The sequence below is a fragment of the Aythya ferina genome (genome assembly GCF_964211825.1).
Source record: "Aythya ferina genome assembly, chromosome: 2".
Taxonomy (NCBI): domain Eukaryota; kingdom Metazoa; phylum Chordata; class Aves; order Anseriformes; family Anatidae; genus Aythya; species Aythya ferina.
The window spans coordinates 52,042,330-52,064,081 of NC_140297.1; the positions used below are offsets into that span (position 1 = coordinate 52,042,330).

At 38.3% G+C, this 21,752-nt stretch overlaps 1 protein-coding gene across 8 annotated transcripts in view; it reads left to right on the forward strand.

Moving 5' to 3' along the window:
- Positions 1–21,752, forward strand: part of KIF13A (kinesin family member 13A) — a 118,734-nt gene that overhangs the window by 67,805 nt on the left and 29,177 nt on the right. For 5 of the 8 annotated variants that reach the window (XM_084507461.1, XM_084507460.1, XM_084507462.1 and 2 more), the window contains exons 10-19: positions 3,974–4,085; positions 4,442–4,654; positions 6,250–6,360; positions 7,432–7,566; positions 8,704–8,834; positions 10,537–10,623; positions 10,727–10,893; positions 12,196–12,318; positions 16,761–16,971; positions 21,260–21,422. In XM_084507461.1, the coding sequence (XP_084363587.1) occupies positions 3,974–4,085; positions 4,442–4,654; positions 6,250–6,360; positions 7,432–7,566; positions 8,704–8,834; positions 10,537–10,623; positions 10,727–10,893; positions 12,196–12,318; positions 16,761–16,971; positions 21,260–21,422 (1,453 nt within the window). The remainder of the gene's footprint in view (positions 1–3,973; positions 4,086–4,441; positions 4,655–6,249; positions 6,361–7,431; positions 7,567–8,703; positions 8,835–10,536; positions 10,624–10,726; positions 10,894–12,195; positions 12,319–16,760; positions 16,972–21,259; positions 21,423–21,752) is intronic. The other 3 variants (XM_084507463.1, XM_084507459.1, XM_084507458.1) reach the window with 1 other exon arrangement.

Genomic DNA, 21,752 nt, shown 5'->3' on the forward strand with positions numbered 1-21,752 from the left:
AGAGAATTCTTAGTGCTGTGTCTTTTATTAGACTTCTGCTGTTACTTGGAACTTTAATGAAGTCTGACTTCTGCTGGAAGCCTCAAAATTGCTATGCATGTTTTATCAGCCTGGTTCTTCACAGAACATTGTGCATGATCTTCTTTTGGGTAATGTGTATGATGTACCATACTTAATAGGGCAATACTTAAAAGAAAAAAAAGTACTTAAAAGGGCAATAATCTTTTATGGAGTAATATAGGATGCTTAAACCATATACCCTGCTATGTCAGCTCCTGGTTTTTCATTTTTATTCTTTTATAAAAATGCAGTAACTTGGATTGGTAGCATGCGCTGTATTTAATGAGATCAAAACCAGAGCTGCTATAATTACCTGGCAAATAAATCTGCCGCTTGTACTACATTTTGTTGCCTTGAAGAAGAATGGGCAAATAACATACCTGTTTCTGTATTTACAAGTCAGGAAAAATGTGCGCTCAGCCATGCATACCAAAACCCCGTAGCGTGACATTCAGCTAGTCTCTGCAGGTTTCTCTGCTGCTTGTTTCTTCATGAAGCCAATTGAAGACCGAAGTAGCTGCTGCCCATGGCTTGCCCTGCTGCAAACTCTTTGGTATCTTGGGACAGCACGTTGCAGAGGGGAAGTGGTGGATTGCTCTCCCGCTTACTGAAACAGCTGAGAGTTGTGATTTTGTTAATGGCTCTGTAAAGCTGCAATAAGGATAACTTCTCTTTTTTCTCAGGGCTGATAAGTTGCCTTGGGTCATGAAGGTGGTGCTGGCTGTCCGCTCTTTATTATTGAGGTCCTTGGGGGACTTGCCATAACTCATAAGAAAGCTGGATGTGCTTGTTGCTCCACAGGATGTGTTGGGTTTCTGTACTGAGTGTAGAAACACAGGTGCTTAATAGCTTTGTGGTGTAGTTGCAGAATTTCTAAAGTATGATAGCAGGAGAAAACAGAGTAAGCAAGCTGTATATTTGTGTCTAAGAAAAAATAAATTGTGCAAACAGTTTGTAATTTTAACTGATTTGTAAAATCATAGCTATTGGCATTTAAAATTGAGAATGCCAAAAGAACTCTTTAAAGGGTAGTGGTGGGGTGGAAGGGGATGGGTTGGGACAAGATTGGCTCCAAGCTGTTTTTAGGGAGGGTTTTTAGATTCAAAGGGCTAACTAATAGAAAAAAAAAAAAAAAAAAAAGGATTCTGAAAAAAAGGATTCTGTTTGCTGAAGAATTTGGAGGAAAACCGTACAGAAGTAGCTTGAATTGCTGTCATTTAGGGACAGTTGTTCCATGTGGTAAGGAAGCACCACCTGCCCTCGAATGCTGCTGACACGGCAGCATTCACTCCCTGGTTGGGAGTGTACAGGTTTCCAGCCGCACAGGAGCAAAGGCAGCCTGGTCATGCTTGAGGAAAAGGGTCAGGGAGAACAGAAAGTGTGCAGAAATTACACTTTCCCATGGTCTTGCACCATGTAAGCTCTCTGTTTTTTTCTGAACTGCCTCAGTCTTTTGTGTGCTATTTAGTGGCTTAGGCCTTTTGGTTGATTCATTAGGGGTAAGTCGTTTGAGATAGGATCAAAGTAATGACAGATCTCTGATGCATCATCCCGCAGAAAGCAGAGTGGCTGCTGAGTCCTGTAATTATATGGTGCAGCCATTTCTTTTAGGACTTTCCTTATAGTCTTTAAGCAGCTTTGTGTTATGAAATCTCGTGTAGCATACTTAAAGTACTCTCATTTGGTTTTTACTGCAGATGTTAATGGTCGTAATATAAAATCAGTATTTTGTTATAACTCCGGAGCAGAAATATTATCGCATCATTAAAATCTGTGTCAGTGAACTGTTGCTTATAATTTCCTGTTTATTAAAACAATGCCTGAAACTAAGAACTGGTGTTGCAGTCCTGTTGGGAAGTAGTTGTCAAGGGTGGGCCTTTCAGGATCCCTGCTCTTTCCACCCTCCTGCCTCTCAAAGTGAAAAACTGTCCTTTTCTTCCCCCTCCCCCAGTATTTTGGCTTTGCTTTTCACATTTCGTCTCATTTTAGGAGGACAAGAGGAATTGGAGGCTAATAAGCTTGGGTCATGTTTGTGGTTTTTTTTTTAGTCTCCGATCTTTTTTTTTTTTTTTTTTTTTAAATTTTATGCTTCTTGAAGGTGGACTTCACTGGGACCGTGTTGTTGCTGCTTTTAAGTTGTTCTGTGGGAGGTTGCCACGGAGCAGCATACAGCAGCATCCTCCTGTTTGCTCTTGCATGTTTAGCACGCCGTCTTCCCAATCTGTGCAGAAGAAAAATCGGAGACAAAACCCAATTCTCCCTCCCCCAAGCCTTCCGGAGTTGTTAGGCTTTTGTTTGGGCAACAAACTAAAACCAACTGTCCTTTTTGCTGTGAATTATTCAGACAGACTTTGGAAAGGTATCCTTCAGGCAGAGTTTCAAAATCGAGGGGTTGCTTGGCACATTGGAGTGACGAGGCTCTTCTCAAGTTTCTTTGCATTTTAATTCTGCTTCCAGCTCAGCACTACCTGCTTACCGTTTTGTTTCCTTGTGTGTGGCAGTGTGAGGTACCTGTGGTGGCATGTAACGGTTCTTGTTGCCTTGCCCTCAGATGTCTCCTTGGAAATATTCTTGCAATATTTTTGTCATTTAGAAAATGTTACTGCAGAAGCATTGGTAGTTTCAAACAAGGTTGAGGCCATTTACAAACACAACGCAAACACTGTTTAAATACCAGCTAAAACAGTGCTCCTACTTTGAAAAAACTCTAAAGGATGGAGTGGCTCAGTAGAACCAAGGTTTTATTTAACTATCTAATTGCAATGTAAGGATTTCCCTGGTAGTTATGGCCAATCATCCAGCTACCCTTTATGAGTATGATGGACCAGTATGCTCTTGAGCTTGTGTTGTCAGTTTTACAACCCTGTAGGCATCTGTTTTATGTTCTCAGGCTCCTGAACCAGCTTGTTACCTTAAACATACTCACCCCAAGAGCCCTGATGTCATTTAACATTTCCACAGGATTATATAACAATTGGAATATATAATGTGTAGGTTCTACCTAATGTGCAGTCTACCAACTGCACCTGTTGGTAGAAGTGGTACGTGTACCACAGTGAACAAGTTCTTGGTTTCTTCACTATTCTAGAGTGGTTTTGGGGACGTGGTTGTCTGGTAAACAGTTTTGGGGGCTTTTCTTTTCTCATGCTTGTGTTCGCGTAACACTTTTATAACTGGCACATTATTTATTTGGTCTATTCCTCTCCTCCCTGCTCCCCATAAAAGACCCAAGTGAAGTACCACGTCTGTTATAAGACAACCCCTTTCTCAAGGGACTTCCTCCTCGGTCTCTGCTGATGAGCAGCCTTCCACTATCATGTGGTGGCTGCTTAGCTGCTGGTTCACCTGCCTGACTAGTTCTCCTGTGCCACAGCTGGTGTTGCCTTGAGGTTGCCTCCTTAGGTGTAGGGAAATGCTCGGTTTGAGTCAGTTGTTAAGCTAGTGCTCTTAAAACATGGTTCCTAGATAAAGAGGAATTCGTGCTGTGCTGCCAGCCATGCCTCGTAATCGTGTCATGAGGCAGTGTCCAAGATGGAAGTCTTCGTAGTCTCTGAGGAAAGGTAGATGTCTAAGCTAAGACAGTAATTGTCCATATACTGAAGTGGGCTGCTTTACACTTTTCAAACTATTTCAAATACCTGAATATTTCAGCTCAGTCTTTCTGGTACTTGGCCTAAGCACCAGATGAGTTGAAACACTGTAGTTATCCATATATTGTTCCAAATATGTAACTTTAATAGATAAATTGCCTTGTGTGGATCTCCTGTGGTCATTTCCAGCTTAAATTATTCTATAATATTTTCAAAATTAAATGTGAACCTCTGCACAGCACAAATTAAACTCTTCTCTGTGTATTATTAAATATGCATTTGGAATATGTGTTCAAAGCTGTTCTTCTGTGTTGCCTTCATAGATCCCTTTCAACACTGGGGTTGGTTATATCATCACTTGCTGATCAAGCAGCAGGGAAAGGGAAGAATAAGTTTGTGCCTTACAGAGACTCTGTACTCACTTGGCTTCTCAAGGTAATTAATATTTTCTGTTCACCGTGTTCACAAGCTGTCAGCTTAATAGGTTCTAGCATACATCTGTGTACTTACGGGCTTCTCTTTTATTTTAAGGAAATGTGCTAAGGCGGTCATAGCTACAAATTATTCCAAGTAATTTGTGCAGATAAGCATATACTTTGTTAATTGTATGTAAATTCCTGACATATTTTCAGTTATATTGGAATTTAGGCTGGTGAAGGTGGTTGGAAATATTTCTGGATCACGTTGGTTAATTTCCATCCAGACTATGTATCAGTGTCTAAATAGTCTAAGACATTGTATAATCTCAGAACAGTTCTTAATTCTCAGTTTTCTGTGGATGTACTCTACAGGACAATTTGGGAGGAAACAGCCAAACTGCCATGATAGCCACAATTAGTCCAGCAGCAGACAATTATGAAGAAACTCTCTCTACTCTGAGATACGCAGACAGAGCCAAAAGGATAGTTAATCATGCTGTGGTGAATGAAGATCCAAATGCTAGGGTCATCAGAGAATTACGAGAAGAAGTTGAAAAATTGAAAGAGCAGCTCTCGCAGGCCGAGGTAACATAATTAATGTTACAGTGTTAATTGAATTATCTGAGGAAATGTCAAACTTCATCCGGAAGACTTGGTTTATATTTAAGTCTTATAAAATGAGGAAAGAAATGGCCTTTGCTTGTGTTTTTTTTGTTTGTTTGCTTTTTTAAAATAATTAACCTTGTTTCCTGAAATAGATCCAACATAATGTTTGCTTATTTTTAATAACTTTTAAATGAGGACTACATTGTACAGGTGGTAATTCATGTCAGAATGGACTGTCCTTGAAGAGCTTCATATCAAGCAGTAGATGATGCAGCACAGATAAGAGCGACAGTACAACTTCATTGTGTAGACTTCCTAGCATAATTATTATTTTTTTAATTGGTGGACTAGATGCTTTTCTGACATCAAATGGAAAAGTGTGAAAAGCTGTAAATCTGGTATTGGACCACAAAATGTGTGTGACATTTCTCTCTTTGACATTCGTGAAAATCAAGAATTGTTAAAACTGCAACACCAGAACCATCAGTAGTCTAGTAACTGGAGAGTTAACAGTGTGAGATTGCTGCATATCCTAGATAAATGTTTCTAATCGGAGTAAAAAGTATCAGGGTAGAAGTACTTTTGGTGATATCTGGGGAAATTAGGCACTGAACTGTAGGAAAATTTATTGATATTTTCAGGCAAAACATAGTAATTGTGGGAAAAAGAACATGAAAGCATGTCTGAAGTTAAATTTTTGTGGTGTTTAAAATTTACATTCATTTAAGGAATACTGTTGCTTATAGGAACAGATCCTTACAAACTGGAATTGGAAAATCTCCCTTGGGAGAAAGGAGCCATGCACTTTTTTCCTAAATAAAAATCTATTCTAATTCCATATTTTAAATCGGAAAATATTCTCGTAGTCTGTTCTTAGCTTTGTTGATAGACTGTGGCTGAATATAATCCGTAGGATGGCAGGGAGCACTCCAAATTTTACTAACACTTTTAAAAGCTTTTTCTCTTCTTCCATCTCTCTGTTGAAAACAATTGTATAAACCTCTCTGCCCGCCTATTGAGTTGTTATATGGTGCTGAATGTTTTCAAGCCCCTTGCTTTTGTTTCCTATTGTGAAACAAGAAGCCTGTGTTAGCTCCAGAGTATGCCTCCCTTAAGATGTAATCCACAGTGTCAGTCCTGAAAGCTTTAATGAAGCTCTAGGAAAAGTTACAAAAGGAAGATAGAATGGAAAGCTAAACATCAAGAGGAATTTGTGTTTGAAACTGCTACTGGAAGAAAGACATTAGCATTGAGCTTTGGATTATTAAGAGTTATTAAATACTCAGATTTTTTTATACGTACACTGAAGCTTGAGTGGCCAGCCCTGCAGATTTTATTGGTCTGCATAGTTGCATTAGCCTCTGAGGCACTAGGTAAATCTTCATCTATTTCAGATCTGAACCCATTATATGTCGATTCTGTCCTCTTCCTTTGCAAATGACCTGTTTCTTCACCTTCTTGAAGAACCTGGTTGAAACCTGTCATGTACCTGCAGCATTTCATATTCTGTTTGTTAAGTTTCCCTGTTGCGATATGAAGTGTACCTTAAAGTTTTGCCAATTTCTATATTTTAGGCCATGAAGGCACCGGAACTGAAGGAAAAATTAGAAGAATCTGAAAAACTAATAAAAGAACTAACGGTAACCTGGGAAGAAAAGTTAAGGAAAACAGAAGAAATTGCACAGGTACTTCAGAAATTCTGAGGAGAAAAGGCCAGAGTACAAGTCAGCTGAATGTCATGAGCTTTGGTTGGCTATGCTGTTTTTACCACCAGTTATTTTGCATTTCTCTGTATTTTTCCTTTGCTAGGCTCTCTGTTTCTTTTAACAGTCTAAATTTCTGTATAATAAATGTAGTTAAGTCATGGTATAACTGATAAAAGCTAATATTTCATTTTAAAATATAACATCAAAATATACTTGGGCTGTTCTTTTATTTATAAAACCACAGTGGGATCTTTAGTAATTTTCCTTGGAGTGACTAAGAAAATCAAGAATTGCAAAAGGATCAGAATTTTGGGCAGTACTTGTGTTTGCATTTGCTATTGCTTTTTGTGGCTTCTTAACCAGAGAAAGAAAATGAATTTGCTTATTATCATATTTGAAATAAGACTTAAATATTCCAATCTATTTCTCCATAATTTCCACTATCTATAGCTTGGAGAAGGAGTATTGTTGGCCACCTTTCCTAGTCTTAATGTAGCAGATGCATGCTTTGGCACAATCCTTGTTAAACAAATAAACAGGCACAAAAAAAAAAAAGCAACCTAACTGGCCAAACCAAAACCAAGCAAACAAAAGAACAAAACTGTACAAGAGCAAAAGACATGCATGACCAAGTAGATGGTTTAGCTGAATTAATAACAACACCAGAAAAGGTTGAACCTAAAGGTTTCCTTTTGGAAAGGCATGCTCTTTCCAAAATTATTTGTGACTGATTACCTTTGTAGTTGTTGCAATTGAGATTAGTTTTTAGCTAACACAGAGGTTCAAGGCCACATTGTGTCATGTATGAATACCTCTGATAAAATCATTAAGGCGGATGTTTGAGGATTAGGTCTAACCATTTTCATTGGTTTATAAAAATAAATTCCATTAAAAATAAATGTAACCATTGTCCTAAGTTCTATTTTTCTGTTGTAGCAATATGAAGAATGAATGTTAATCTTCAGTTTTAGTTGCTCTGCTTTTACTTACTTGATGTACTTGTCTCCACATATTGCAGCAGGCAAAGTTAACCTATTTTTGTGCTTGCAGGAGAGGCAAAGACAGCTAGAGAGCATGGGTATTTCCCTAGAGTCTTCAGGTATCAAGGTCGGAGATGACAAGTGTTATCTGGTGAACCTGAATGCGGACCCTGCGCTCAATGAGCTTTTGGTTTACTACTTAAAGGTAAGAATGAAAACAGAATGTATATATAGAGTGAAAGAGCACTTGTTTGTTGTTTTGAATTTCTGGTTCAATTTGTCACTGTGTATTTAGATTGTTAAGATTAGTTGCAGTAAAATAGGATAGGACTCCTGCTGTTCAGGCTTACGTTTTCCCTTGCAGTTCAGCTTTACCTAATTGATCTCCTGCTTGCCAACAGTGGAAGAAGTTTCAGTATGTACCAGCATTGAGATAAATTCTAGCTTTTCCAGGCAGAATTGCTTTTTGGATTAAAGAGCGTTGCTTCTTAAAGTAAGAGCATGACGTATAATGCTTCTTTTTATTAATGAATTGAGGATTTCCTTAAATATTCAATGAGTCAAGTGTGAAAGGAAGGCGTTTATTAGTAATCAGTAGGAATAAACATAGGCTTCAATGACAGAAAAAGATTTCAAAAAAAAGAGGGAGAAAAAGCTCTGTCAAAAATGAACAGAAACGTGTTTTCCTACTGCCACTGTCTTCCATATTATTCAATTTACCATAGTCTTCATTTCAGAGTGAAATAGTTCCAAATGCATGCTTAATCATGCTTAATCAGACAGACTGAGTAGGAAGTATAGTGGAAGGGTGAGTTCTTTGTCAACAAGATAGAAAAAACTTACCTGTGTATTTTGCGGTTACTTTTCTGCTTTAGTGGTTGAGATAATGCTTCCATATCTGAACAACAGTAAATAAAGTACAACTTTTATAACAACATCAAAGTAAAGTGTTTCAGTGGGATTTACAGTATGGCTTGAAATTACGTGGAGATCAGTATGCTTAGTTGAGTTGCTATATAGCTGTGTTCTGAAAAGCAGCCACCTCCATGCACCTTGTTTTACTATCCGTGTTATCCTTTGTCCCGTATGGCTGTATGACATGGCAATCCATTTATTGCTTACATGCAAGCATTGTCTGGGAATATTTTAAAATCAGAAGTTGTGTATCAGCTGCTTTATTTTGCTTTATCTAAAACTGTAGGAAGATAAAGTGCAGAACAGGAGAACAGGTTGTGCATGACCTCAGATCTGCTCAGTGCAGTCTCAGTGCTTCAGCTAATATTGTCTCAGTTATATAAACAGCAGTAGTTTGCTCGTCTCTTAGTAACAACTTATTTTCTAGGATCACACAAGAGTTGGTGCAGATACCTCTCAGGATATACAGCTCTTTGGTATAGGAATCCAACCAGAACACTGTGAGATTGATATTGCTTTAGATGGAGAAGTTACACTCACACCAAAAGAAAATGCAAGGTAAGGAAGATCAGCAGAGCTTATACCAGCAAATATTTGCTTTTCATTACCAGAAGATAACTTGCATGTGTTTTTATTTAGCAGAGTCTGAAATATCTTACTTTTTGATCAGTGAGTAGCTGCAATATAAGAGACTTAGATATTTAGATGGTGAAATTCAGAGGTGGAACTGAGATTTCCCCACACGTGTACACCCACACACACCACTGCATCGTAACGGGCTATCAGTGGTTTGGCTTAGAATAAACCACCACAAGAAGATACTCATTAGGAATGAGGGACTATTGCTTGGCTATGTCTTGGTTGGTAACAAGATGGCTGAGCTGCTGCTGGCTATCCCAACCCTGTGATGGTTGGTTCTTGATGTGGGATGATAAACTTCGCCTCTGAGTGGTTCCTGTTATAAAGCTCAGTGTTTTGTGAGAAAATAGGTGTTTTAAAGATCCAAAGACTACAATTACTGATGTGTGAAGATACATTTCTCCTTTGCTTTCTGCTTCCTTGGTTTAATAACTCCTTGTTTTGGGGAGCATTGTGGGTTCTTGGATGGAATTCCAAATGTCTTCATCACTTCATGTCCGTTGACATGTGATAAGCAGTACCATTGTCCTAACTAATGGTCTTTACTGCTTTTCTGCAATCTGAATATCTAAATGTCTAGATGTTATAAGAATGAGGAAAGCTTGAGACATCTTTAAAAAAAATCCACAATCTGTTTCATTCTGACTTGAGTGAAATACCTTTTAACATTTGCATTCTTGTTCTGCAGCCTACAGTACAAAATTTCAAACAGATGGGATTCAAACTTGTGATAGAGTTACCGCACTGGAAATCAGTCATTTTGACTGGCAAGAACAAAGGCACATGTCAGTGGAAAAAACATATAATACATTTTGTTTTACTTGTGCCCGATCTGCAGTGCTTAAGTCAATGTTCCTAAAATATTTCTCAAAAGAAAATTAGTTACAAGAATTTCTTTGCAAAAAGGCTTTTTAAATCAAATGCTTAAATGTTTGTGTTGACTTATTTGAGACAGCTGAATTCAGAACACTGCATCTGACAAGGCATTTTTGTTTTACCTAATTTTTTTCCCTTTCAAATAAACTGTCCTGCTTTGTGACTCACATGCTTCATTTTTTCAATTTTGGGATTTGAATACAAAGAAACATAAAAGCAAATGTAGCAATACACCAGATGGTCACAAAAAATGTAAGTTTGTTAATAATACAGACTCTGTTTGTTGAGATAATGAAACTTGGACGTAAGGTTTTTTATGCTTGAATGCCTTGTATGCTAACAGTGTATTTTACAATTGTGTTGATTACCCTGTATCTTGGTGAGCCTTATCAATAGGATTTGTATGCAACCAGTTTTACAGACTGTTTATAAGAAACAGGCAGTGACCCAGTTTGAGAAACAGACATTAAAAAAAAAATACAACTAAATTCAACTTTGTCTGTGTGCCTGCTGATGAGCTGCAACAGCCAGAGCTGGAGGGGAAAAGAGGTTTGGTGTTTAGTTCTCATAGTAGAAATCAGACCAGTAATTTTCCCGTTGATACTTTAATGAGAACCTAGCTGATTTGTGCATTATGTGATACAAATCACTGTCTGTAGATGTGAGAAACAGTACATCTTATAGGTACTTTCCAAACTTCTAGTCTTAGGATTTCACTGAAGTCGAATTTTCTTTTTTTTTTCAGATCCTGTGTAAATGGTGCACTGGTATGTTCTGTCACTCAGCTATGGCATGGAGATAGAATATTATGGGGAAACAACCACTTCTTTAGGTAATGGTTTATCTTTATTCTCTAACATTATTACATTCAGCCTATTTTTCCTTCCACTGTTCTGCATAAACTTTTTAGAAACTAATTTTTTATTTTTATGCAGAATCAATTTACCAAAGAGGAAACGACGGGATTGGCTGAAAGACTTTGAGAAAGAAGCTTTGTTAGGAGAACATGATCTGGATGCAGCCAGTGAAGCTTCCTCAGAACCAGACTACAATTATGAGTTTGCTCAAATGGAAGTTATTATGAAGACACTGAATAGTAATGGTAAGGGAATTGACAGCTAAGTCCAAAGGTTCTTTTGGATTGTTTAACAAATTCAGCATGGAACTTAATTTCTAGATTAAAAGCAGGTGGTACACTTACTAGAGGGGCTTTTGGAGCATTTTCAGCAAAAGATGTTTTACAGAAAAAATGTTAAATATATCCACTCACTCACTCCCTCCCTCAGGTGTGTCAGGATGGTCTTTGGTATTGTCATCCTGTATGAAAATTCTGGTCCCTGTATTAAGGCCTCAATATAGGTATAAATATATATGTGTGTGTGCATGTATGGAGGTGTGTGTGTATATGCACACATATTAAAATATAAAAAATTAAATGCCAAATGAACGGTCAATGAGGTAAGAAGAAATTTCACCAAGACAATAAGTAGTTGGTTTGTGACCTGACATGCGGTTTTGTCAGTATGTGTGCTGATCTTTATAGTGCAGCTGAATTGCAATCATGTGGCAATCAAATCATCAGCTAAGTCCTTCTGACCTCTAGCTTTAACAGGTTACCGCAGACAGAAAGGTGCTCCAGATACGTGTTTTATCCTTTCTTTTCTATTGAATATTACTGACACTATTTTTACCGTATTAAAAAAAAAAACAACAGCACTGAAATCATAATAAATCTGTAGTCAAAATGTCAGCTAGTATAATTTTTAACTCTGAGGTTGTTTTTAATCTTAGTTTATTAAAACCTACTTCAATGCCTTTTTTGGACAGTTATAGTAGATAAAATGTGATAAATATGAAATAACGGTATGATACATGGCCTATATAAAATTTGCTATATAAAACAGCATTATATTTTCATGGTTTCCAGAAGGCACATCATAATTCAAGTTTTACAATATGGGAAGAAGAAATGATGAAAAACTTAGTGGGCTACTGAGTGCTTTGTACAAGTTTTCAAACTATACAAAATTTGAGAGGCAAATGCCTTGGTTTTTGGTCTCTAACCAAAAAGATACAGTAGACATTGTTTCATTTTCTTCCGTTCTCCTTTCTTTGTGACTCCTTTCTTTTGTACAATACCCACATTTTTCTTGGTCTCCTCTTAATCTTTATCTTTCTCTCTTTTGAGAACAATGTGATCATTTTGTATACTTGATTCTCTAGCAATAGTTTGCAGTTCTTTATGTTCTGATTTTGATTGAATTGAATTACTTGTGTGAGTGAGTTGCAGAGTCAGGCTCTTCAAGTTAATATGAAATTGCTGTTGGATAGCAGAGCCATTCAAGTGAATATGAAATTACTGTTTGATAACAGAATTATTCTCATTATGGTTCACTCATACCAGGAGACGAATTTCAGATGAATCTACCATCCTGGTGGTCTTCAGTGTTGTCATCCCTTGTGAAGATTCTCTTACCTGTCTTAAGGCCTCAAACCATCCCGTATCTGTGCCAAAACTGGGACAAAGGTTTTGAACTCGATTGGCTCATGCATGATACTGCTGGAGAAATTTGGAAGCATTCATTGGTGCTTGATCTGCTTGTTACTAACTGGGGATTGAATAAACTACTGCAGTCAGCAGTCAGCTAGTGCCCTTTGAATAGAGGGTCACTTTTTTGATTTGGATGTATTATAGTCTAGCTGCTAGATTCTTCACAGTTTTTCAAACATCTTTGCATTTCAGTTCAGTAGGATTTTCTGACTGTGGTCCAGGCCTGTCTTAGTCTTAGTTGGGTTGTTTTCCGTGCCTGCTGAAGGGCAGCGCAGACTTTCCTTTCCCATTCGAGCCCTTTCCTCCCTAAAGCACAGCAGATGTTAGCAGTCACACATAGTGCAGTTTCAAAGGCATCGTAACCCAGTTATACTGCTTCTTGCCTCTTCTCCTCCCTCCCTCCCTCCCACATAGGCATTGCTTAACTAAGTTGGAGTAGTAAGTGATAATAAAACCCTGACAAAACAAGCAGCCACGAGTATCACTGGATGATCTTTTTTGATTTGGGTTCCAAGCTAGATAGCAATTACAGGTTCTGTTCTTGATGGTGTATCTAAATTACAGGTTTTCTGGCAGGCTTCCATTTTCTTGGGTAAGAAGTACAGCAGATTTGTTAAAATACCATTTATTTATTCTCCCTTAAAATGAAAAAAAAAAAACGGGAAAGGTAGAATAAATAACTAAATAACTGATACCTCTTAATTCTGCCATTCAGATTCTCTGAAAATAGCCTAGGGGTGAGGGGCAGATGGACTGAAGCCTGTTAATTCTATCGTTTTATTCTCTGATAAGCTTTGTTTGTTTTAAATTTGGTATATAATTACATATAGGTATATACGTGGGTTTGTGTTTTTTTTTTTTTCTTTCACAGCAGTGGTTTGATGTAGCTTGAAGCAAGACTTTTTTCTTTTTTTAATTCCTTGACCTAGTCATCTAGTTGAGAACAGTAACTCTCTTTAGATGAGCAGCCTGGTTTCTCCAGAGTGCAAACATTAGATTTCAAAGCATGTAATCAGTTACAACAGTGTCACATTTTACATCTGGCTCCAAAGAAGCTCTGAGGAAAACATGGGACTTTGAAAACAGCTGTAAAGAAGACATCCCAGTTCTCCCCACCCCACATCAACACATTCACTTTCTTTGTGGGATTCTGTCAGATCAGCTTTGTACCACAAATCTGTGATGCTGGTCTAACAAGGATTTATTCTTGTATAGGGTACAGTGGTTAAGTAAAAAATGTGATTGGGTTACACAGTTTCTCATGTAAGCAAACAAACATTTGTAGTTCAGGGTAGGGATTTTGATAAAATATAGCAAAGCAGGATTTTCACCTGGCTTGCTTAGGAAAAGACACTTATATGAAATCTTAAAGGTTTTATTCAGCATTGTTATTATTGGATTAACAGATTCCTGATGTGAATTAAGTGAAGATACAGCAAGGTAATCAAGTGCTGTTCATCCTATGGAGAAAGTACATACTTTTGGCTAAGTGTTAATATTCTAACAGTTTGCAGAGAAGTAACTGCATGCGAATGGTCTTGTCAGGATCATTAAACTGTTTTACCGCATGAATATGTTGAAAGTTATGACTTGGGACTTCTAACACTGAATGGAATTTACTGGGTGCTTGGCAAGCACTGGGGAGAATCTTCCCTGATCTGCCTTTGCATGAGGAATCCAAAATAGTGGACCATGGTGTTTAAATCTAGCTTTATCACCATTTGCAGTTCTTCTGAACTGTAAAACACTTGACTCTTGATTTTTTTCATGTTCTAACTAGAAGTTTTATAATTCACACCATATTTTGCTTTTTCAGTATTAAAGGCTTTTTTTGTGTGTGTGAATCTCCTTCAAAAGGTAAACTGAAGGCTCCTCTGAAGTGTAAGCTTACATTTTGCATTGCAATACAAGCATAACTCCCCTTTTCACTCCCAGTAGTACTGAATTTGGTTGAAATTAGAAATTTTAGACTAGCTTGTTGCATCTTGTGCCAATTGTTTTCCCTGGTATAATATGATCCTGGGATAGCTGTAATTCTGTAAATCCAGGTGGCTGAAAAGATCACTGTTATTGAAGAACTCTGCTCCCTGACACTGGGGCTGGTCTTGGAGCAGTTTAGGAAAGTCTTGTCTTAATGACTCAGCCTTAGATTCATTTCCTGTGTTTCCAAACACAACAGAGGGCTTTAATTTCTTCCATGCCTCTTCTCTCTCTGCTGCATAATACTCATTTCTCAACTATTCTTATACATAGTTTAAACTGTTTTAGGGATTATACATTGAAACCTATGCACATGAAAATGACTGGCATTATGAGCCATCCTCGCTATCAGTTAGGAGGAGGAGGATGGTGCAGGTCAACACAAGTAACTTGCTTTGTATTTTATGGTATTAGAACTCATTTCAGTCAATTGCTTTTGTTGCATTGTCTGTTTAAAAAATAAAAAAGAGCTAACCATATTTTTGAGAATGTCATATGCTAAAAAGTACTGTTTCTAGTTATTTTAAGACACTTTTAGATCACTGCTTTGCTATTTGGTTGCTATTTATATTGATCAACTTTTAAATTCATGATTTGTAATTGCCATTTCAGTGGTATTTTGTGATGTGTTTTTATGAAGCCAGTGATTTCTTCCACTGACAGCTTGGGCAACAGTAGCAACTTATAATTATTGCTGTTTTCTGCCAGAGATAAAGATGTGCTCTACATCAGTATTTCAAAAAGGTTGCTGAGGGGCAAATCCACTGTAGGAACAGAATCCTGAGGATCTTGTTTGTTCTTCTGACATTTATAACATGAAGGATTTGTTTTGTAAAGTGACTTTCCTAAATATCCATGTATGTTAAAATCACAGACAGGAGGTTAGTTCAGCAAAATCAGTCTCAGTAGGTAACTACTAAGAAAGTTGGTATACATTACTGGATATAGCAACGCTACATTTGTTCATAAAAATGCAAGGGATCTAGTTTTTGGGAGAGTGTATGTGCCTGTTATGGTGCCCAGCACACAGTGCTGTTGGTAGATCTCCTATGGAACCATTCATGTGAATCCTCTACTTAATGCTGTAAAAACCCAAGTTTTGTTTCATGTAGGTAGCATTGTGGTATCAGGAAAACTTGCACAAAGTCTTAATAAGACTGGATCTGGGTAGTGAAGGCACTCATAACTAAATCACACTGATTTATTTATTTTTATTATTTTATATTTGAGAAGAAAACCCTAGTCTGAAACAAGGCAGTGCAATTAAATGTAGGTTTATTTTCCCCCTCCTTTGTGACAGTCTGGCATCCTTAAAAGTCACAACATGATTTTATATATATATATATGTAAAAAAAAATATATATATATATATATACATATTTGCAAAATGGAAGAGATCACAAACAATTATTTTAAAGCTCAGGGTTTTTGTGTTTGAAAATCCTGACATGTCCTAGAGCTGCAAAGTTATTTCCTCTGTCCACCCCTCCAGCTATGGAACTTCCTCCTCTCCCTTCCCTGTCTGGCACACATAATCAGCAGTCTCTTAGGGCATGTGCTGTCACTCAAATATATTCATCTAGATTGGTCCTTTTGCAAACCAGATTTTGGCTGTGTTTAAGCTTTCAAACATACATACATGAAGAAGAGATATGTGCTGGTAGTACGTAGAAGCAGCTTATTCCACTTAATTGCTGTCAGAGACACAGCCTGTCATTGGACCTAAAACCAGGAGCAGACCAAGTCATTTGTGTTTAATTTGAGTGTAATTTAGTTTTAACTATTGCTGATTGACACCAGCAGCTGTTGTTTCAGGACAGAGTATCTTAACGAGTATTTGCTCTGAGTGATACTGAGACCAGAAGTGCTTTGCAGTACTAAATGCAGAAGGCCCCTCCAGAATGTGCTTTGTCTGCTTCAGTGTTGTGAAGTTCATTGGCGCAGTGCGATACATGATCAGTTAGACAATTTGTCTCAGCTTACATCTGCAGCAATTCAACATGTCTCTTTCTCTGCCAAAATGGAGAAAGTAAATTGCTTTTTACTTCCTGAAATCATTTCCTTCTCTGGTTAACATCATCTTCTCTTCGTATTTTGCATTGTTTCCTTATTTTCTTACTGATTTGTTCCCTTTTCGATTTATTCTTTTTTCCTACTGGGATTGTGGAGCATATTATAAATTCCCAGTACTGAAGTATGCAGTAGAAGAGGGTCAGAACCATTGTTCTAGCTTAGTTGCATGCCAAAATTGTTTCTCGCTTGGATTTATTTATTTAATTCAGTATTTATTTATTATTTTGGATTTTGTTTTTTTGGGGCAACAGACATCCTGTGTTTGCAAAGATTCTGGGAGATCTTGACTGCTGTTGCCATATAAATAAAAAAGGCGACATTATCTCACATTTTCTCACATTTTTCCCCCTTGTTTTTTTTCTTAGACCCTGTACAAAACGTGGTCCAGATCTTGGAGAAACAGTACTTGGAAGAGAAGCGAAGTGCTCTTGAAGAGCAGCGGCTGATGTATGAACGTGAGTTAGAGCAGCTACGCCAGCAGCTCTCTCCAGAAAGGCAACATCAGCATAGTACTGAAAGACTGTCCTACACTGCTCAGACTGCACAGCAGAAACTAAATCTCTGGACAGAAGAGAGGTGAGAATGCTGGAGTTAAAACAAAAGAATTAATAAGAACTACAGAGGGTGAACTCTAAGGGAAATATGAGGCTTGAACAGTTTGTCAGAAAGAAATGATGTTGTCTAATTTTGTAGAATTAAATTGCAGTACAAGATTTGCCTCCACCAAGATGTTAGGATTTTATTTAGCTGGCTCTGATCTGACAAGGGGAAGCTTTTGGGATCTGCTCACGTTTTTGGGATCTGCTCACAGAGGCCACCCATGCAGTTGCCCTGCTACCAAAACTTTTCCATGTAAACCCAATGCAAGAGTATACAAGGAGAGCACAGTATTTTGCAATCTAAAATAAGAAAAAATATTTTTAAAATGGTAATTCTTAAGTTTTGTACAAGAGGATTACTTTATGTTTGAGAACAGTCAAACAGAGTATGTTTGAGCTGTTTAGGAAGAAAAAGCTTGCAGTGAGGTGAAAAGTCAGGAGCCTCTTTGGAAGGGAATAGCATTGCACCTGAACAAAGCCCTGGTGAAAGATCATGACGTGATTTGCAGGGAAAGTTTAAAAAGCAGACCAGGAAGTTGTGAGCAGAGCTCGAGCAGCAAGTTTGTGTTTGCATCTTGACAAAGAGAGAAGCTTGCACTTGGTATCACTGGAGAGAGAAAGCCATCAGTTCCCTGGAGAGAAGTTCTAGGGTCAGCTAGCAAGATCATTTTTTTTGCTGACAGGTCTTCAGTGTACAAATGAGTATTCTGTCCATGGGTTTGTTCAGTGGGAAGAATGACTACATGTACTAGTGGGCTTCTTGTAAGCATCTTTTAAATCTGTCTTCTTTTAAAACAGAAGCTCCATTGTTCACTCCACATTTTTTCTATATGCAGAGAGTTTGAATGCTCCTTCCTATTTTAATTACTTTTGCTTTATCCTCCACCAGAAATAAATTAATCCATGCACAAGACAAGTCTAACTAAATAAAGGAAGCCAAGATTGCATTGCAGCTTTCACATTCAGAATGTTAAAAATAGAACAGAACAGATCTTGGTTTAGTTATTATGTGAGCTTTTGTTTTGTAATTTCTGCCAAGTTTGGCATGGAAAAAAAAAAAAGCAATCTGTTCACACACTCAGCAATGACAACTAGAATGTTTTCCATGGCAAGCATAGGGAGAGAAGCATTGCTGTGTTTCAACTTTAATTAAAATGATTGTTTGCCCCCGTAAGAGCTAAAAACAGAATCATTGTATTGTGAACTGAATGTAAAGCATTGCAGAGTCATGGTTGTGATTTGCAGGCTGCTTTAGTGGTTCAGAAGGAATGTGAAGCAAAAAACACGCCGCTCAGAATCACTGCTGCTCAGTACTGCTCTGAGCACAGCAAGGCCATCAAGAAATCACTGATGACCCATTTCAGTAGCAGAGATGAAAACTGGGCTTATGGGTTAAAGATACCTATAAAATGCCTATAAAAGATGCAACAGAAAGGAAGAAGCAGCGGTAAAAATAAAAAAAAAAAAAAGACAAAAAAAAAGCACCTTCTTGCCTGTCACTGAGAGCTGACAAGAATAAATTGCAACTGATTGTCTTAAAATTAACTGCATACACATACTGTGACTATGGAATGACATAAAAATGAGAATCTGGAGAGGTATCAAGGCTAAGGGCTCTACCAGCCTTCTCTCCTCAGTAGTTGTTAGAAGCATTTTATAAGGAGCCGTGCTTTGACAAGCATTCTGGCTCTGGACTTCATGGGTGAATGCTTTATATATCTCTTAGGTATAACTTCTGTGTTGTTTTTTTTTTTTTTAGATGTTTTTTGGGGGCTTTGGAAAAAAAGCAAAAAGTTTTGAGTCTTGCTAAATAAAAAAATATTTGAGGGATTTCTTCTGTAAAAGCGTGGCACAAAGTTCTGAGAGGGTTTTCGCCAGCCCACTGGCCAGAGGGCAAGAAGTACAGAAAACAAGGGAAAACACAATGTGAAGAACACATGAAAGAGACAGGTCTCTGGGTTGTACAGGGTTTGATGAGTGCAGTTTTAGCTGCTGTTCTGTTGCCATTGCTAATGGAGCCGAGCTCTATCGGGTCAGCCAGTGGAAGGAATTTGATAAGCATCAGATTTAAGCACATGGCTGTATCTGTCCGATCAGCTAGAACACATTACAGGGTTTGTTGATTCTAGCTCTGTGCTGACTGCGGAAGGACGGATGATACCTGATGCAGAGTTAAAGCCCGTTGACATGAAGTAAATCCATTGAACTTTGAATGAATTTATCTCTTGGAGTGGGGGCTGGGGTGAACTGGAGCAGAGCTTTAGTTCATTTGGAGTCAGCATTCTCTGTCTGGCGCTGGGAATCCCAGAGACACTTCCTGAGTGTCAGACTGAAAGGGTCGCTAGCAGTTGTTTCAGCATTTCACGGTTGGTGGATATTTGCTTTGGCTAACACCCTGATGGAGTTTGCCATACGGGTTATATGTAGTAAAAAATTAAGAAGTCCAGTGTGAAAAATGTCATTTTTGGCTATGTTTCTGGAAGGATGCTGCCACAGCTGTAGAAAAAGACAACTGCAATACGTGTAAGATAGTGGGAACTACCCAGTATAGTAATGGGTTGAGCTACCATTGCCACTCCTCAGTCTTCCTTATAGTCTTAAACCATCCCTTCCTCAAGGATCTAGCGAAGAAGAGATTGGTGTGGGAGCATCCCCAAACCAAAGCAGCCAGATGCAGGTTTCCTGACTCAAGGAAGGGACTGGCTGGAGTTGAATCCCGTGCCTCTTAAAGCACTTAGAGATCAAAGCTTGCTTCTGTTTCTCAAGCCAGGCAGCTGCCTCGCAGTGCTTGCAGGTGCAGCGTACTTTCAGCATTAAGCACTGTTCAGTGAGTAATTCCCAACTGTCTTCATTTTCTGGGTGAATCCAGAATTAGAGCTGTCTGGGGAACCCACCACTATTACAAACTTAGGCCAGATAGGGGAGGGAGATGAAGGTGCACGTTTTTGCATGTTTAAGGCACTAAAATGCAGAGCTGCCCGCTAAGGCTGCTAGTTGTTTGCCACCTTGATGCAGTGTCAGGGAAGAATCAGAGGGCACTTTGAATTACCCAGGCTGTTCCTTTGAGGTATTTTGAAAAAAGATAACCACTCAGGAAGAATTCTACTGGGGATTAAAAGGCATGTTAACAGCAATTTGTGGGTTGTACAATAAAGATGCATGAAAGATCCGAGCTTATCTGAGCAAAAGCAAATAGGCAAATTTTGCCTGTATTCACAGCAAGGCCCGTGAGTTAATTTATTGCCTGTGATGTAGTGTATTTCATGGGAATGAGAAGTAGATGTGCACAACACGCACTAGGTTTTAGTAGGACTTTCCTAAAAAAGATGAAAATTCCTACAAGGGAGTGCTGGTCACTGGAAAATCTGAAATTCGATCAGGAGTTTTATGCAGGAGATAATGGGGCATAGTAGGTGGGCAGAAACAGGAAGGGCAGAAAGGGGGACTTCCCATTTGCTCAAATGATGACCATGATACTTTAAAAGGCAAAATAAAGAAGAGATCCCCAGGTGAGAATGGATCACGGTATTGCAGGTGGAGGTACAGGATGTGTCGTAGCAGGTTTGCCGGGTTTGAGGTTAGAAGAGATTTGCTCAGACAGGCCTCAGAAACCTTTCTGGAACTTGTCCAGAGACTGTTAACTGTACAGAGTGCAGGAGCTTTACCCAGTGCTCATTCATCTATTAAGTAAGAGGTGCTTCTGCTAAATAGGACTCAACGTGTCTTTTAATATTCACGCTTGAGATGGCTTAAGTATATGCGGGGAGTTCTGGGGGTCCATAGCACCGCAGAGCCCTGGCTGCAACGTAAAGCTGTGGCTGGCAGTGATTGCAGGTTCCAACATCACCACCCGAGGAAAAGCAGTTTTTATCAAGACAAATCACATGTTGGGACTGGTAGTTTCTGTGGAACACAACTACAGATTAAAGGCAAAGACAGCTGCAATTATTTCATTTCTTGAAAGTTAAGAATATCCCTTGGGCTTTTAACAAATTACCACTCTAACAGCTGTCATAGTGCTGTGCCCTTTTATTTGGGCATTACTTAATTATTTGGGCATATACATAATATATTTGCTTAATATGTGATCACTGTTCTTCCCCAATAAAACTGTCCCACACTGTTTTGTGTTTGCTGACATAGTGCCATATAGTGTTTCTCCTTGCACTTGCTTCAGAAAAGTCTTTGTTAGCACCTCTATTTGCAGCTTTCCAATAATAGAAATAGGTTTCTGTGTATTTTTCATGTTACCTACTGCACCACAGGGATGAATTGTTTCGACAGAGCCTGGCTAAACTTCGAGAGCAGATAGTGAAAGCAAATACGCTGGTGAGAGAAGCAAACTTCTTAGCAGAAGAAATGAGTAAGCTAACAGATTATCAAGTAACACTACAAATCCCTGCTGAAAACCTCAGTGCCAACAAAAAGGTAATAACAAATAGAGCTGGGAAATGAAATAGTTTTATGCCTAATTCAAACTGTGTAGATGTAATTAAGTCCATAAAAGATTATTTTTGTTGGATTATATGTAGGCAAAACATGAATGCTGTGTGATTTTAATTGTGTTGAAAGTGAATAAGATAAAAGTGGGATTGTAGCATTAAGCATGGCTCCTACTGTTCTTTCAAGTGTGTAGTAATAAGGATGTGCATGCGGTTTGTGAGCAGACATTTGTGTTCTGTTGCTGTAAAACCTAAGCAGAATGCTGCATTTTAGTTATGTGTGCAAAAATTACCGGTTTCTGTTAAATATTCTTAT